Source organism: Heterodontus francisci, chromosome 37 (genome assembly GCF_036365525.1).
Source record: "Heterodontus francisci isolate sHetFra1 chromosome 37, sHetFra1.hap1, whole genome shotgun sequence".
Lineage (NCBI taxonomy): Eukaryota > Metazoa > Chordata > Chondrichthyes > Heterodontiformes > Heterodontidae > Heterodontus > Heterodontus francisci.
This window is the reverse complement of record NC_090407.1, coordinates 29458130-29474718: the sequence shown is the minus strand read 5'-3', so window position 1 is coordinate 29474718 and position 16589 is coordinate 29458130. Positions and strand designations below refer to the sequence as shown.

Sequence of the window (16589 nt, the reverse complement as noted above, 5' to 3'; positions counted from 1 at the left end):
TCTCCCTTGAGGCTGCAACTGCTGGTTGTCTTCCTTCTTTACAGTCTGCTCTAAGGCTACCATCACTGATTTCCAAAGTCTGTCTGCCTTCAGAAAATCAGTTAAATTTATCTGGAATCAAACATCAATAGCTTATTCTTCTTTTCCAATATGCAAAGCACAGAGCCACCTGGACCTTCCAGTGTTTCTAGGTGTTAACAGCTACCATGGACATTTGCATCCTCAGTATCAATGATTCCTTGTTTATGATCCAAAAGTCTGGGAGGGTGAAACTTATTGTTCTTCAGGTGTTATACAGCTACAGTCTCTGTTTTTCAGAAAAAAAAGTCTTTGATCTGTGTTCTCTGTTGTCCTGGTAACCTGTTGTCCTTAGACAGAGTTTTCTTGGACTCCATCTTACACTGTTAAAAATCACAGTTTTTAAAATATAATCATGTTACAAAGTCCAGTGTGCATAACACCTATATCACAATGGAAAAGTTAAAATTGTTACTAGAGCCATGTCTTGTATTTTTACTTAAGTTTTGGTCACCTGTTCATTGGCCATGCAGTGACTCGGTGAACATTTGTCGATCAAGGTGGATATCCTCTAAGGCATGAATCAAGAGGTGACAATTGTCGTTGCACATTCTGTGATGCCTGCAGGAGGAATGAAAATAGTTCAGTGAAAGTTGTGTCAAATAGATTTTATCTAAGGATCATTAATTTATTGTTGTGACTCATTAACCACGGAGAACAGCCAAGGCCAACAATTTTGTTAATTACTGTGAGGTGGCAATGATTCATAGGTTGGTACCCACAATTTTCACCGAACTGTTTCCATACTGGCTACATGTACATAAGAATGTGCTATTAAAGCTGACCCAGATGCTTGAGGAAATGCCACCAAGGTTGAAACGAGTGGGAGAGAAGATGTGATGGATCAAATTAGTGATTAGGTTGTCCCAAAATTAGGCTGTAGATCATAGCAGGAAGGGAAGGCTGAGGGAAGTAAGGACATGGACATGAGAGAGAATGGGTTGGAAATTGATGATATTAGCACAGTGAGGATTTTAGGGAGGTGGTAGAGTGTGTAGGATGATGCATTTGGAGCTTGGCACACAAGGGAAAAATTCTGGGGAACACTGTAGTAGTATCAATAGAATATAGAGTAGACGTCATGGGGCGGTGTTGGAAGAGAAAGGAAGATGTTTATTAATTTGATCCTGCTACTATTAAAATATCTGAGGCCTGCAGTCTGTCTCATGTTTGACATAGAAATAAAAAGATGCATGTGTTACTGTACCTGACTGCCACACCAGAAGCCCTTTATTTGTAGGTCTGCTCCCGATCCATTGATTGCTTTCCCTGATAGTCAGTAAAACCTTTGCACAGCTGGAGCCATAAACACATCTCCTTGAAGATGGAGGACAGTTTTAAAATGTATTTTTAAACGATGCAATCTCTTAAGACTTCGCATAAAAACATTAAAAATTGATACGAGCTGTGAGAAGCTTGAGCCATTTGCATTACAAAGTGTGTGTGCGCTGCAGAAAATGATCTTTGATTAATTTCTGTGAGAATATTTTATGAAAGCCACAATGAAGCAAAAATGGATTTAGATGCTCCCACTAGCAGCAATAGCATTAACTAGCAGATGTTGCTTTCTGCTCGAACACCAGTCTATTGATGCAGTTACTTTTGGCACAAAGTGTGCTCTAATTCATTTAACCTTAAAGGGGCACTGTTGTCCTTCTTGGCAGACTTTGACATGCAACATGATTCTTCAGAGTATGAGAGTTTACCAACACCAAGATTTTCTAAATCTGGAAAAATCCATTAAGTCTCAGCCTTTTTGCCATATTCCTGAATTTCTTTCCTTTTCAGAAATGCCCCTAAAGTACCTCTTGAACACATATTAATGCCTCAGTGACCATCCATGCGCAACTCTAATACCCTTCGGTAAATAAAATATTCTGCCTGACTTCCCTTGATTTATTTAATTTGTGTTCTCCGGTATTTGAACCATTTACCATAATCCAATAAACAGATCTCTGCTAGTGCGACTTTCAATACAGAAGGCAGAGTAGCACCTTCTCTTTTCCTTTGCATGCCCCTTATTTGCCTCCATCCTCCTCTTGCCACCTGAGCTGAGATAGAAAATTCGGTGAAAATTGACCTCGGGCTCACTGCTACCTGGCCTAGAAAATTGCCATTGGATATCCTACTTTTCCAATTGTTGCTATCCAAGCTTTTCATTTTCAGAATATACACAATAGCTGCCCAGATAGATCATTGCTGGTATACTGCTGCCACTTGCCTTGTTTAGCATCTTCTCTCTTGAGGGGCGGGGCAGTCATCAAATATAACTTCAGTGGCCCATGATGCATGCAGTTCTGTGCAGAAAGCAGGAGCATAGAAAGACTTGCATTTATATAGCACCTTTCACAACCTCAATGCCCCAAAATGGCTTAACAACCGATGAAGTGTAGGCACAATTGTATTTAGGCAACATGGCCACCACTTTGTACACAGCAAACTTCCATAAACAGCAATGAAATAAGTGACCAAATCATCTATTTTAGTTACTGGTTAAGGAATAAATACTGGCTCAGACACCAGGGGGAACACCCTTGATCATCTTTGAACAGCATCATAGTACTTTTTGTGTACCTGAGAGGGCAGATGGGGCCACAATTTGACAATTCATCTGCAAGGCAGCATTTTCAACAGTGCAGCACTCCCTCTACACTGGAGTGTCAGCTTAGATTTTGTGCTCGAGTCTCTGGAGTAGGATTTGAATCCACAAACTTTTAAGAAGAAATAGAACATGTCCCAGAAATGAAAATTTAGGTTAATGAACAAGTCCTGGAACAAGTGAAAAGGTTCACATACCTTAGACAGATTATCACAGATGATGGGAGATGCGATTGTGAGATCTAATGGAGAATCGAGATGGCCGAGAATCGAGATAGCCAAGATCAGCTTTGTCAGAATGAAGGATGTGTTAACATCAAAGAAACTAAGTCTGAATCTTAGAAAAAGAATGCTAAGGTGTGGCATTTCGTCATCTATGTCATATGTCTGAGATGTGGACAGCAAACAGACTATTGATATGCTGATTGTATTCGAGATGTGGACGTATAGGAGGATGTTCCGCATATCCTACACAGACAGACAGATGAAGAAGGAAGTGCTGGAAATGGCTGGAAAAAACAGAAAATTAGTGCATAACATCCAAGAGAGAGAAATACAATATTTTGGTCACATCATTAGAGCAGAAGGTGGACAGAGACAATTATTGGAAGGAAAGATAGACGCAAAAGATAGGAGAGGGAAGCAGAGGAGAAAATAACTAATGGATATAATGGACTGGATGCAGTTGAGCTATGCAGAATGTGTAAGGGCAGCACAGGGCAGACAGAGGTGGAGATCCATGGCAGTCAACCTTCTGGGAAGAAGATGACACCAGCGAATGAATGAAGGGAACTATAGACCAGTCAGGTTGACATCGTAGTAAGAAAAATAATGGAATACCTACTAAAGAAGGAAATAGAAAGACATCTAGAAACCAAAATTATTATAATGAATAATCAACTTGGATTTCAAAAGGGAAAGTCTTACTTGGCCAACCTCAGTGAGTTCTTTGCACTGATAACAGAGAGTAGACCAGATAATTTAATGTCTCTAGATTTTCAAAAGTCTTTGATAAGGTGCCATATATTGACTAATGAATAAGGTCAGGTATGCAATGTCAAGGGACAAGGAGCAGACTGGTTGAAAAATAGAAAGCAGACAGGGTAGCTATTCAAAACTGGCAGAAGGTAGGAAGTGAGGTCTATACAGATCAGTGTTGGAACCACTGTTCACAATTTATATTAACAATTTAGACTTTAGAATCAAAAACTCAATTTCTAAATTTGTAGACAGCACCAAATTGGGGGGAGGGATAGTCAACACTGAGGAATACTGCAGCAAATTAGAAGAAGCCATTAATAAACTTGCAGAATGGGCACATGATTGGCAAATGATGGCAAATGAATTCCAACATAGATAAGTGTGAGGCATTATATTTTGATTAAAAATAAGGAGGTCACATATTATTTGGAAATTAAGAATCGAAAGGAGCAAAGGATCTTGGAGTGCAAATATACAAATCACTGAATGTTGTGACACAGGTCAATAAGGCCAATCTTTTTTTTTAAAAAAAGCAAACCAAGCGCTACAGTATATTTCTAGAGGGATAGAATTGAAAAGTAGTGAAGTTATACTAAACTTGTATCCAACCTTGCTTAGACCATGCTTGTTACTGTGTACAGTTATGGTTGCAGGGAGCAGTACCCCAGGACATGCGCGATGCCAACATCATCACCCTCTATAAAAACAAAGGTGACCGCGGTGACTGCAACAACTACCGTGGAATCTCCCTGCTCAGCATAGTGGGGAAAGTCTTTGCTCGAGTCGCTCTGAACAGGCTCCAGAAGCTGGCCGAGCGCGTCTACCCTGAGGCACAGTGTGGCTTTCGTGCAGAGAGATCGACTATTGACATGCTGTTCTCCCTTCGTCAGATACAGGAGAAATGCCATGAACAACAGATGCCCCTCTACATTGCTTTCATTGATCTCACCAAAGCCTTTGACCTCGTCAGCAGACGTGGTCTCTTCAGACTACTAGAAAAGATCGGATGTCCACCAAAGCTACTAAGTATCATCACCTCATTCCATGACAATATGAAAGGCACAAATCAACATGGTGGCTCCTCATCAGAGCCCTTTCCTATCCTGAGTGGTGTGAAACAGGGCTGTGTTCTCGCACCCACACTTTTTGGGATTTTCTTCTCCCTGCTGCTTTCACATGCGTTCAAATCCTCTGAAGAAGGAATTTTCCTCCACACAAGATCAGGGGGCAGGTTGTTCAACCTTGCCCGTCTAAGAGCGAAGTCCAAAGTACGGAAAGTCCTCATCAGAGAACTCCTCTTTGCTGACGATGCTGCTTTAACATCTCACACTGAAGAATGCCTGCAGAGTCTCATCGACAGGTTTGCGTCTGCCTGCAATGAATTTGGCCTAACCATCAGCCTCAAGAAAACGAACATCATGGGGCAGGATGTCAGAAATGCTCCATCCATCAATATTGGCGACCACGCTCTGGAAGTGGTTCAAGAGTTCACCTACCTAGGCTCAACTATCACCAGTAACCTGTCTCTAGATGCAGAAATCAACAAGCGCATGGGTAAGGCTTCCACTGCTATGTCCAGACTGGCCAAGAGAGTGTGGGAAAATGGCGCACTGACACGGAACACAAAAGTCCGAGTGTATCAGGCCTGTGTCCTCAGTACCTTGCTCTACGGCAGCGAGGCCTGGACAACGTATGCCAGCCAAGAGCGACGTCTCAATTCATTCCATCTTCGCTGCCTTCGGAGAATACTTGGCATCAGGTGGCAGGACTATATCTCCAACACAGAAGTCCTTGAAGCGGCCAACACCCCCAGCTTATACACACTACTGAGTCAGCGGCGCTTGAGATGGCTTGGCCATGTGAGCCGCATGGAAGATGGCAGGATCCCCAAAGACACATTGTACAGCGAGCTCGCCACTGGTATCAGACCCACCGGCCGTCCATGTCTCCGTTATAAAGACGTCTGCAAACGCGACATGAAATCGTGTGACATTGATCACAAGTCGTGGGAGTCAGTTGCCAGCATTCGCCAGAGCTGGCGGGCAGCCATAAAGACAGGGCTAAATTGTGGCGAGTCGAAGAGACTTAGTAGTTGGCAGGAAAAAAGACAGAGGCGCAAGGGGAGAGCCAACTGTGCAACAGCCCCAACAAACAAATTTCTCTGCAGCACCTGTGGAAGAGCCTGTCACTCCAGAATTGGCCTTTATAGCCACTCCAGGCGCTGCTTCACAAACCACTGACCACCTCCAGGCGCGTATCCATTGTCTCTCGAGATAAGGAGGCCCAAAAGATTATAATAGAAAGGATGTAAGTGGCACTGGGGAGGGGGCAAAATATATTTACAAGGATGATACCAGAGCTATAAGGTTAATGCATCAGCAAGGGATGAACAGGCTGGGTATCTTCCATTGAGAGGGCTGAGGGGTGACCGAATAGAGGTCTTTAACATTATGAAAGGATTGGTTTGAGTAGACCGAGGGACCGATTTTTAACCCTGCAGGTGGATGGGTTTTGCCTGAGTTGAAATGTTGCCCAGAGAGTAGTGGTTTCCCTTGTGGGGAAGAGCAAAACTAGAGGCTGTCAAGATCGGACAGTCACCAATAAATCAATTAGGGAATTCAGGAATAACTTCTTTATCCAGAGAGTGGTGAGAATGTGGAACTCAGTAACACATGGAGTAGTTGAGGTAAATAGTTCAGATGCATTTAAGGGGAAGCTAGATAAGCATATGAGGGAGAAGGGAATACAGAGTTCTGCTGATAGATAGGGAAGGATGGGAGGAGGCTCGAGTGAAACATAAACAGCAGCGTGGACTGGTTGGGTGAAATGGCCTGTTTCTGTGCTGTATATTGTCTAATTCTCTGTAATCTTCAGGTGCAGAGGTGAGTGTGCGACCACTGAGCGAAGGCTGACACCCGATGATGCAGCTAATGCACATCAACTCCTTTTTGTATGATACTTTGTGAATATGGTTTAAAAATATTCTTATTTCTTCCGTACAAAATTATTTTAAACATATAATTTTATAAATGAATTTTTAAATCTGAAATTAACATTTGGTTTTGACTTTTTTGTTCCTCCGTCGGCTAAAGATGAGGTCGCCGAGCGTGTGTGTGTGTGTGATATTTTGTGCATCAACTGGAAAACTTAGGAAATAGGGAAAGAGAAATCTTGGTGTCAGCTAGTTTGTTGGAATATTCTTGACAGGGACTCAATGTACTTTATTTGCGAAAGCATCTGTCAGCAGTGAACCAGAAAAATTAGTTAAGCTTACAAGGCTGACTATGCTTTTCCTTCTGCCTCATATTGTTTTTTAAAGTACAGATGAATCTCCACAGATTCAGCTGAATCTGACAGTCTGTGCTGTAAATTCTAAACATTCCATGTGTGTTTCTTTTTCTCCTCCTCTTCCGAAGGCACGGATTCTTACTGGAGTACAGTTCCACTGGCACTGCTTTCCCTTGCATAGATCTAAAGAGGCCATTCTTCAAGTGTGAGCCTAGATACGCGTGTCAAAAACTATTCTGCTGTGAAGGGCATCACAACCTAGTGAATTCATGTCATTGCCCAGAATATGATAACCAGCAGAAGCTGCTGGTTAGCAACAAGAAGCAGGAATAGCGGTTGGAAGGTTTTCCGACCTCAGCTTGCTGAGGCCAATTATAGCATTCCTTTGGGTGCCCTGACTGAAAGGAAATAACGTCTGGGGCATTCATCCTGGGACCTTCAATGATGTCCAGTTCAATGATGCATGGAGGAATTTCAAGTGTGTTGTGTTCTATAGTTTGTTTGACATTCAGTAATTATTCTCATTGATTTTCTTTTAAAATTATAAAAGCTGTATCTGTGAGACATTGCTCCCCATTACAGTAATGTCCATGTGCCTTCTGAAGTAAATGAACACGTTACCATTTTATGTGGTTGTCGATGGCCAATCTGCCTGTTTTTTTTAAAAAGATTCTCTGCTGTGTGTGATTGAATAGGTTTTGCATTGCAATAAAGGAGAGAGGCCTGATTAAATCACAAGGTAACACTTGAGTACGTTAATCAGCTCACAATTTGCCATTGCAGAGCAGAGCTAACTCCATCATTCATGGCATCTATTAATGAAGGCTTTGGGATGAACTGCCTTTTCATTGATTGGGAATGTTTCCCACTTTCCTCTGTCAGGAACTTGGGAGTTTGTGTTTTTAGTCTTACTGAGTTTTATCGAGTGTTTATGCCAGTTTTATAATTGGTTCAGTCTGAAAGAAGCTAATGGAGGCACCATCACCCTTGCACCATTGTCATCAGATGTGTCTGCCTTTTAGACTCTGCCCTCCAGCCCTGTGAAGCTGGCCTGCTCTGCTGATCAGAACTCTGTTGGAATGTTTATCTGAGGGTGGTGTCTATTTGTACACTGGCCTTTCACCACTTACATTTAAATCCAGTCCAGACTGAGAGCGTAAAAGTCTTTTTTTCTCTCCACTGTTTGAGGATGTTGCACATAAGTAGTTCAGGTTGCCTCAGTCCAATCCCTAATGGACAAAGATCAACAGCAATAAACTGCCTGAAGTTGGCGCTCTCACTCCCAAATCAATGGAATAGATGGATCTGTGAACAGGAAAAATGCCACTAATATGCAATCAGGTCCCTCTTCTGGGGAGGGACAGAGTACAAATAGCTTTTCCTTGCAGCTTGCATCTGACCGAGGAATTCTTGATGCTCACACTGTAGTCCCAGTTATAACTCTGGATGCAGATTGGGCAGGCAGGGCCTTAGGAGGGGCGACAAACCATCTGGGCTCGCCAGCGTGAGACCCAGATGTTTTTAACTGCTGGGTCTCATTTGCATGGCCCCAGTCAGTTGCTTGCCCAAACCAGCAGGAAGTGGCAGCTGACCAGCGGGCATGAGCGGAATGTTGGGCTGCAAGGGGTGGCCGCCAAGGATCACAGAGGTCTAAATTTTCCCTCAGAGGAGCAAATCCACTATTCCGAGTCCCACAAGGAAAGCTTTAAAGTAACATTTCAAAACTTGCCTCTTCAAGTCTCTTCTGTCCCTAACTCGTTTACCCATTAGGCGGGTCTGTTGGAAAAACCACAACAGCTTCCCTGCTCAGGCCCATGGTTAAAATAGCAACCGAGCCCCATTCATCAGACTCCAAGCTGCATATTCCAAGAAGGATCCCACTGGTTTTTGGTGGATGGCCATCTTGCCTGTGAGCAGATTAAAATTGTAGCCTGCGTGATCGATGCAGGCTGTCAGCGGCTGAATCACAGGAAATTTTTAACTGCCCTCCTGCCAAGGTTACCATCATGACTTGTGTATCTGAAATCGGGTGTTCATTTCTTTTGTAAAAATATGCCCAGCCTTGAATACAAGAATTCTGAAGAAATGTTATATCTAATAGCAGTAGGGTGTCCTTTCTCATTTTCAGTTTTCCAAACAATTAAAATTATCTGGCTTGGCACTGCTTTGTAAACAAAGTCATGGAATTTCTTTAGCAAGTAGAGACTGACCTTTCCCTCCCTGGTATCTGGCAGTGTTTTGATGCCCACCCTGATGACAGGGTGCACGTGACTCAAATGATGAAAGCTGGTGGCGGGGTGTGGATGGCCTTCTCTGCTGGATCGTCAATTCGATTATTTCACACAGAGACTCTGGAACATCTGCAGGAAATCAATGTTGTTCCACGCAGCACTCTCTTCACTCCAGGTAAGATGAATCTCACGACACAGAAAACCTCCAATTTGCTTGTTGTACTTTGGCCAATGTTTCTTTTTGAACATCAAAGGCTGTGGTGCCAGCCTCTCATTTGAAGGCGGCCCATGGGAATAGTACCAACCTACACCAAGTTACACCAAGTGCAGGTCTAGGATCCCATGGAGTAAACTCGTAACTTCAAATATTGAAAGAATGAAAGTCTTGCATTATATAGTGCTTTTCGTGACAGGACGTCCCAATTAAGTATTTTGAAGTGTAGCCTCGCTTGTAATATAGGGAACACGGCAGCTGACAAACAATGATAAGTAACAACCTGATAGCTTGTTTGTTTAGTGATGTTGGTTGGGGGATAAGGATTGTCCAGGATATCGGGGAGAACTTCTCTGCTGTTCTTCAAAATTATGCCATGTGATCTTTTATGTCCATCCAAGGGGCGAGACGGGGCTTTGGTTTAACGTCTCCTCCAAAATTAGCACCTCTGACAGTGCAAAACACTCTCGACTGGATTTTGTGTTCAAGGTCACTGGAGTGGGACTTAAACCCACAGCTGTCTGACTCGGGCAAGAGTACTATCACTGAATCAAGGCACTTCTGTCACAAGCATTACTGCAACCACTCGTCCCTCTTCCCTCGAAAGAGAGGGAGGAAAGACATTTTTTAAAGGGGCTGAGTTTTTTTATTTTAAGCAGCACTTAATTTTAATGTCCCTAGTGCTCTTTTTTTCCTGTCCCATTGTAATAATAGGTGAGGTGAGAGTGACTGCCCTTGACATCAAGGCAGCATTTGACCGAGTATGGCATCAAGGAGCCCTCGCAAAACTGAGGTCAATGGGAATCAGTGGGAAAACCCTCCGCTGGCTGGAGTCATACCTAGCGCAAAGGAAGATGGCTGTAGTTGTTGGAGGTCAATCATCTGAGCTCCAGGACATCACTGCAGGAGTTCCTCAGGGTAGTGTCCTAGGCCCAACCATCTTCAGCTGCTTCATCAATGACCTTCCTTCAATCATAAGGTCAGAGGTTGGGATGTTCGCTGATGATTGCACAATGTTCAGCACCATTCGTGACTCCTCAGATACTGAAGCAGTCAGTGTAGAAATGCAGCAAGACCTGGACAATATCCAGGCTTGGGCTGATAAGTGGCAAGTAACATTCGCGCCACACAAGTGCCAGCCAATGACCATCTCCAACAAGAGGGAATCTAACCATCTCCCCTTGACATTCAACGGCATTACCATCGCTGAATCCCCCACTATCAACATCCTAGGGGCTACCATTGACCAGAAACTGAACTGGAGTAGCCATATAAATATCGTGGTTACAAGAGCAGATCAGAGGCTAGGAATCCTGAGGCGAGTAACTCACCTCCTGACACCCCAAAGCCTGTCCACCATCTACAAGGCACAAGTCAGGAGTGTGATGGAATACTCTCCACTTGCCTGGATGGGTGCAGCTCCAACAACACTCAAGAAGCTCAACACCATCCAGGACAAAGCAGTCTGCTTGATTGGCACCCCATCTACAAACATTCGCTCCCTCCACCACCGACGCACAGTAGCAGCAGTGTGTACCATCTACAAGATGCACTGCAGCAATGCACCAAGGCTCCTTAGACAGCACCTTCCAAACCCGCGACCTCTACCAACTAGAAGGACAAGGGCAGCAAAAACATGGGAACGCCACCACCTGCAAGTTCCCCTCCAAGTCACACACCATCCTGACTTGGAACTATATCGTCGTTCCTTCACAGTAGCTGGGTCAAAATCCTGGAACTCCCTTCCTAACAGCACTGTGGGTATACCTACCCCAAATGGACTGCAGCAGTTCAAGAAGGCAGCTCACCACCACCTTCTTGAGGGCAATTAGGGATGGCAATAAATGCTGGCCTGGCCAGTGATGCCCACATCCCATGAATGAATAAAAAAAAAATTATTTTCGTGTAAGAACTGCTTGAAATGGCTATTGCTGCAGCATGTTAAATTAACATTCAAATCAGGAAAGCTCATTCAATTGTGTGGAATTTGAACAGTTCTCCCAATTATTCGCTGAACCAGATCACAAAATTGTGGATGATCTGGGTGTGGCGCGGGACAGTGGAGGTCCCTGAGGGGGATGTGGAGGGTGAGGTTGCAGGAGTTCCTGAGGAGGGCAGTGTGGAGTGAGACAGTGGGGAGTCCCTGAGGGGCATTGTGGAGTGGACCAGTGAGAGTTCCTGACAGGGATAAACAGGAAATTCAAATAGCTTTGGATGTTTTTATATCAACCTAATATTTAACTTTTTTTTTGTGTACTGCACATGTTTGATTGATAGATGGGATTGATATAATTTAGGAAAGAAACTCATGTTTCAGAATAGTCCGTCTCTTCTTGACTGGTGTAAATTTAGTTACACAAGTCCCATCACAAAACTGCCACACCTCAACACTAAGTTGAAAAGCAAAATACTGTTGATGCTGGAAATCTGAAATAAAAATGGAAAATGTTGGAAATACTTGGACAGCTTTCTCGTTCAAGTTTATTTTGTTGCCTTTAAACAACAGATTTCTCCTGTGCGTGCACGAGCACATATGTAGTTGTAACAGTGCAGGATCAGGTCCTTATTGAGATAACATACTCACGATTCCCATGTGAGTGCTGTTCTGCAGTGATTCGCCCACACCTGTATACTGTTTTTACCTTTGATCTGTACACGCACACCAATAAATTGTAGTGAAACAAAACGTATACAAGTGACAGCAGAATAACAACAGGGACATAATAAAATGCGCCGAGCCCTTCTCAATCTCTTCTAAACATCTTGTTACTACAGTCATTGACTGGAGACTGGCTTTAAAAGCCAGTTTTTCCAGCCAATCAGAAGCCAGAGGTAGTAATTGACTCCAGATCAACACAGATTAATTTTTACTCCTCAAACTCGGAAGGGGCTCTGTTGACCATTAATTCATCTGCAGGCTGCAGTACCTGGATAAGTAAGCACATGTAATACTGGAAAGGTTAAATGTCACAACTAATTTTTGGAAATGCAGAGACTGATGAATTACCCAGTAGGAAAGCAATCTTAATTTTTGGACTACAATTTGTTAAGCAAATCCCAACGTCTGCAATATTCTGTATATCCTGCACTTTATTATACACTTACACCTATGTCTCTGCTGGCTTTTAATGTCTGGTTAGTGGCTGCTGAGAGAAATGGCCAAAGGAAGTAACCAAATGGAGAAAGGGCCAGATTTGTTTAAGTGGCCAGAGAGGCCACAGCTGGCTATAAAACCCAGCTCATGGTTTGATAGCACCTGAGATAGTCTGATTTAACAGCCTCCCAATCGCTATTCAATTGCAAAGTTCTATTACTAATTGTAGAATTAATGACTAGATAAAGGGGAGAGAAAATGTCTAAAGGGACTCTTTGTTCAGTAATATATATTTGAATGTGAAGAACAAATTGCTCCTAGATCTTCCTTGCACTTTAAGATCATCTGGACTTTTGTATATTAGTTTTATTTTTCTTCTTCCTTCTCCCATATTTAGGCCAAAGGAACATTTTGGTGACATGTTTGCTGGTTTGCCAAGGGATGCTCTGGGTCGGGACCAATCAAGGAATTTTGATTACTTTACCAGTGCCAAAACTCGAAGGAATTCCAAAAGTAACAGGTAAAGATTTTTTTCTCTCTCCGTTTAATAATCACAGTTTTGTCATTTATTGCATAAGTTGATTCTTGTTGGAGTTCTAGAAAGGACAGAGGGGCTGACATGGTTACTCAACACCAAATAGATAGGAGAGAATACTTTGTGATATAGCACAACAGTAAATGAAAGTGTGTAATAGAACACGTAAATGTGAATCCAATATTGCACATAATTTACTGATAATTTCTGTACCAGTTTGGTGATAATTTGGACAAGTTAAAAGAATGAAAGTGTTTTGTAGTTGTCAGTTGTCACTGGGTGAGATTCTGCATTGTGTTTTTAGTAGTGTTTCCAGTCACTGATGAATTTTGTTTCTCCCACTCCTGTGTAGGAAAGGGAATGATCTCGCCAAATGCGCACTGTGGGCCTGTGGAGTTTCTGATCCCTGCCATTGGCTCTCTGGACTTGGAATTACTGAAAAGTGAGTCCACTGAGGACATGCCTGAATACCGGGAAGTGAATGGCAAAGAGGATTCCTCCTCTCAGGAATCTCTTCAGGATCAGTATGATGACCTGGATAAGAAGCAAGGAATCTCGCTGCGTTACAACCTGCGGTCCGTCTCCCACCTGCCTGGTCAGTTGCTGTCGGCACACAGCAGTGAGGCTAAGACCAGTGAGAGCTCCCTGGAGCACAGCACTGAGGATGGTTCCATCTATGAGATAGTAGATGACCCGGACGTGTGGGTTCGAAGCAGGTCTTCAGCCCGAGAGGTTGTCAGAAAGGAGAAGGTCAGCTCGGTTGCTATTGCCTCCGGAGGTAGGGGCTACCAGAGCTTCAACAGAGACTTCAAGCCGACAGTACACAGCAAGAATGAAAACATGTTGCTGATTTGGCAGATTCCACTGACCTTGTAGGGTTCAGACTTTGTACAGATACTCGTTTGTCGAATGTCTACCGGAAGTATGCTCCATTGTAAGATTGCACCATGTTCAATTGCCTGCAACTCTAAGAGTTTTCAAGAGAAATTCCACTTTACAAACAGGGTTACATGCTCAGTTGTCTGGAAGTTATGCATTCCTGATGTGTTTAGCATGAAGATTTCAAGGCATTCTTTAACATTATTAGGGGTTGGTGACCCCATTCACGTTTGGCACTCCCTTTTAAGGAGGACTCGTAGGTGTAATTATTTTTTGCCCTACATTTCTAGGTGTCGGTGAATGGTGCAGTGCACAGAAGGAGGGTGGTGGGTGGGGGGGGTTATGTTGTGCTGTAAGTTTGCTTTTCTCACTCCCTTCCTCTTTCCTTATTCCTTTTTCTCTTTCTCACCCCTTAGTCACTAAGTAGTCGGCCCTGTGCTTCCTGCTTTGGGGAGGTAGGAATATTGAAGTCATTCCCAGGTCACTTTTATTCCTCCTAATTTCCACACCTCTGTTCCCCTCATGTCTTTCCTTCTCCACCTTCCCCACACCCCCCCCCCCCCCCCGTGAAGGTGCAAACTCATGTTGGGGTATGATTCCATGGGCGCTGGCAGCTCTTTGACAGTGTGTTCAAGCGGCCACATTTCATATGGGAACCCTAGACCTTGAATGTCATTGGGCTATTTGACTCTGGAGGGCACGTTAAGCTGAACCCTTTCTGGTATCCATACACATGCACTTTCCAGCAGAAATCACTGGATAACAATTGGGAGGGGGAATGCTGGTTGTTATTTTCACACATGCGCGCGCTCACACACACATACATTCTCATTTTCACATCCCAACCCTCTCTCTCCCAGCCCAGGAATGCTGAAGCCAATTTTCCCATGCCACTATTCTACATGGCTGGCTTACAAATGGCATAAGTGGAATGACTTGGCTAGCCTTATATCAACCTTACAGAAAAATAATTGGGAGCAATGGGTTTTTTGTGAAAATAAAGTTCTCTTTGGCAGATGCAACTTGTGAGCTTGATAACTCAGAATTCTGTTTCAACTATTTATATGTATATTTAATTCTTAATTCTTCTTGTAATACTTCTACAGTATGAAGACTGGTGCTAATAATCCTGGTCTCACTTAACACGTGGGTACAAATAGCCAGGGTATAGAATACCCTACTTCATCTTAATCCTCTCTTCTAGTTGTAAATAATCTACTATGTCTTACACTTCTCAATAAGTTTGAATTGTGGCTTTTGTATTCCTACTATTGGTGAGGTTACAAACCTTTCTATTATGTCGTCATCTTTTTCATGGTCTCACCAGATCATTCACCAACTTGGCTGAGAAGGTGGACAACTTTTCTCAACTTCCCCAGTGCTGTTCCACTGATAGTTTTGGGTTAATACATGAGCAGCTAGAAGCTAAGGCTTCCCCTTTTTCACTCTGGTGTGTTTCAGTCCTTTTTTCTATATCCCTATACCATCATGGCTGAGATTAAAAATGCACTGGGCAGAAAATTACAAGTTCCAACCTACTTCCTAACACTGGGCACTGCCAAATGTTCTCCCATGTTACATTTAATTCCTTAAAATCAAAGGGTACTCAACTGACCAGGAAAATAAAATTTAGCAATGAAAAACTGGGCAAGAAAACAAGGACTCCTCCTGCTGTCTTTTCAAATAGGAAGAAATCTCCTGACTTGTTTTGCACCCCCTCCCCCCCCCCCCCCCCCCCCCCCCCACAATGAATGGCATAAGTGTACATCAGGGCAATTCTGTACACAGACTCTTACATTTTGACATTAGCAGACAAATAGTTGCATGCTGACTTTGAACTGGAATCTGATGAGGGTAATACTTGCATTTATGGTGTAAAATAGCTGTCCTTGTTGGGGGAAATAGTTGTGATCTCCTAGAAAGGGAAATAAAGTAAGAATGTTGTAAGATAATTGACGCTATAATTTGGAATCTTTAATCTGGTTTTAGAACTATGTAACTGCAGAAGTTTACAGCTATTTTGCCATCATGTCTATGCCAGATCTTTGCTATTGACATATTGGCACAATATGTAAATATTGACTCTTTGAGAGCCATAGCAATTGCTATTTACTCAGGGTTTAAGATCCCCTAAAATGGAAGCCATTCTTGTATGCTGAAGGTCAAATCTAGTATTCAAGGGCAATATTTCATTATTCTCCAGATCATACATGATCACATCCCCTTTCTCCTCTTCCACACTTCACCAACCAAGAGAACATAGACCAGCATTGTTCAATGTCCCTCTAATAGCAGATAGTAATTTTGTTTCCTCCCCTTCTCCAATACCATTCTTCAGTACCCATGGGATACTAATTCCAAAAAACTAACTGGGCCCGAATCAATCAATCAAACCAAGCTCTGGGACTGATCAAATCACCCTTGTGGAAATTAAACTGTTGAAGCATTAAAGATCTACTACTTAGAACCTGACGCTCCATTGTACTCTTGTTTGTTTAACAATGGAATCAGTATAATAAATAACTAGGAAGACGCATCTGTTTTTGGTGAGCATCCAAGTTCCAACCAACGATGGTCATTGGTGTGTGACCTCTTTGTTTAATTGTCTACTGATGACCCTACTCTGAGTTCAGGTTGAAAGCAATTGTGTCAATCAACTGGTCGTTACTAGTCCTAACAAAAATGACCTAC

At 43.0% G+C, this 16589-nt stretch overlaps 1 protein-coding gene across 2 annotated transcripts in view; it reads left to right on the top strand.

Annotated features, from left to right (window-relative positions):
- LOC137352221 (rho guanine nucleotide exchange factor 10-like protein) overlaps positions 1-15627 on the top strand; it is a 186081-nt gene extending 170454 nt beyond the window's left edge. For both annotated transcript variants that reach the window (XM_068017450.1, XM_068017451.1), the window contains 3 exons: positions 9180-9351; positions 12882-13004; positions 13372-15627. In XM_068017450.1, coding sequence (XP_067873551.1) covers positions 9180-9351; positions 12882-13004; positions 13372-13895 — 819 coding nt within the window. In that variant the 3' untranslated portion in view covers positions 13896-15627. The remainder of the gene's footprint in view (positions 1-9179; positions 9352-12881; positions 13005-13371) is intronic.
- Positions 15628-16589: the final 962 nt, after the last annotated feature.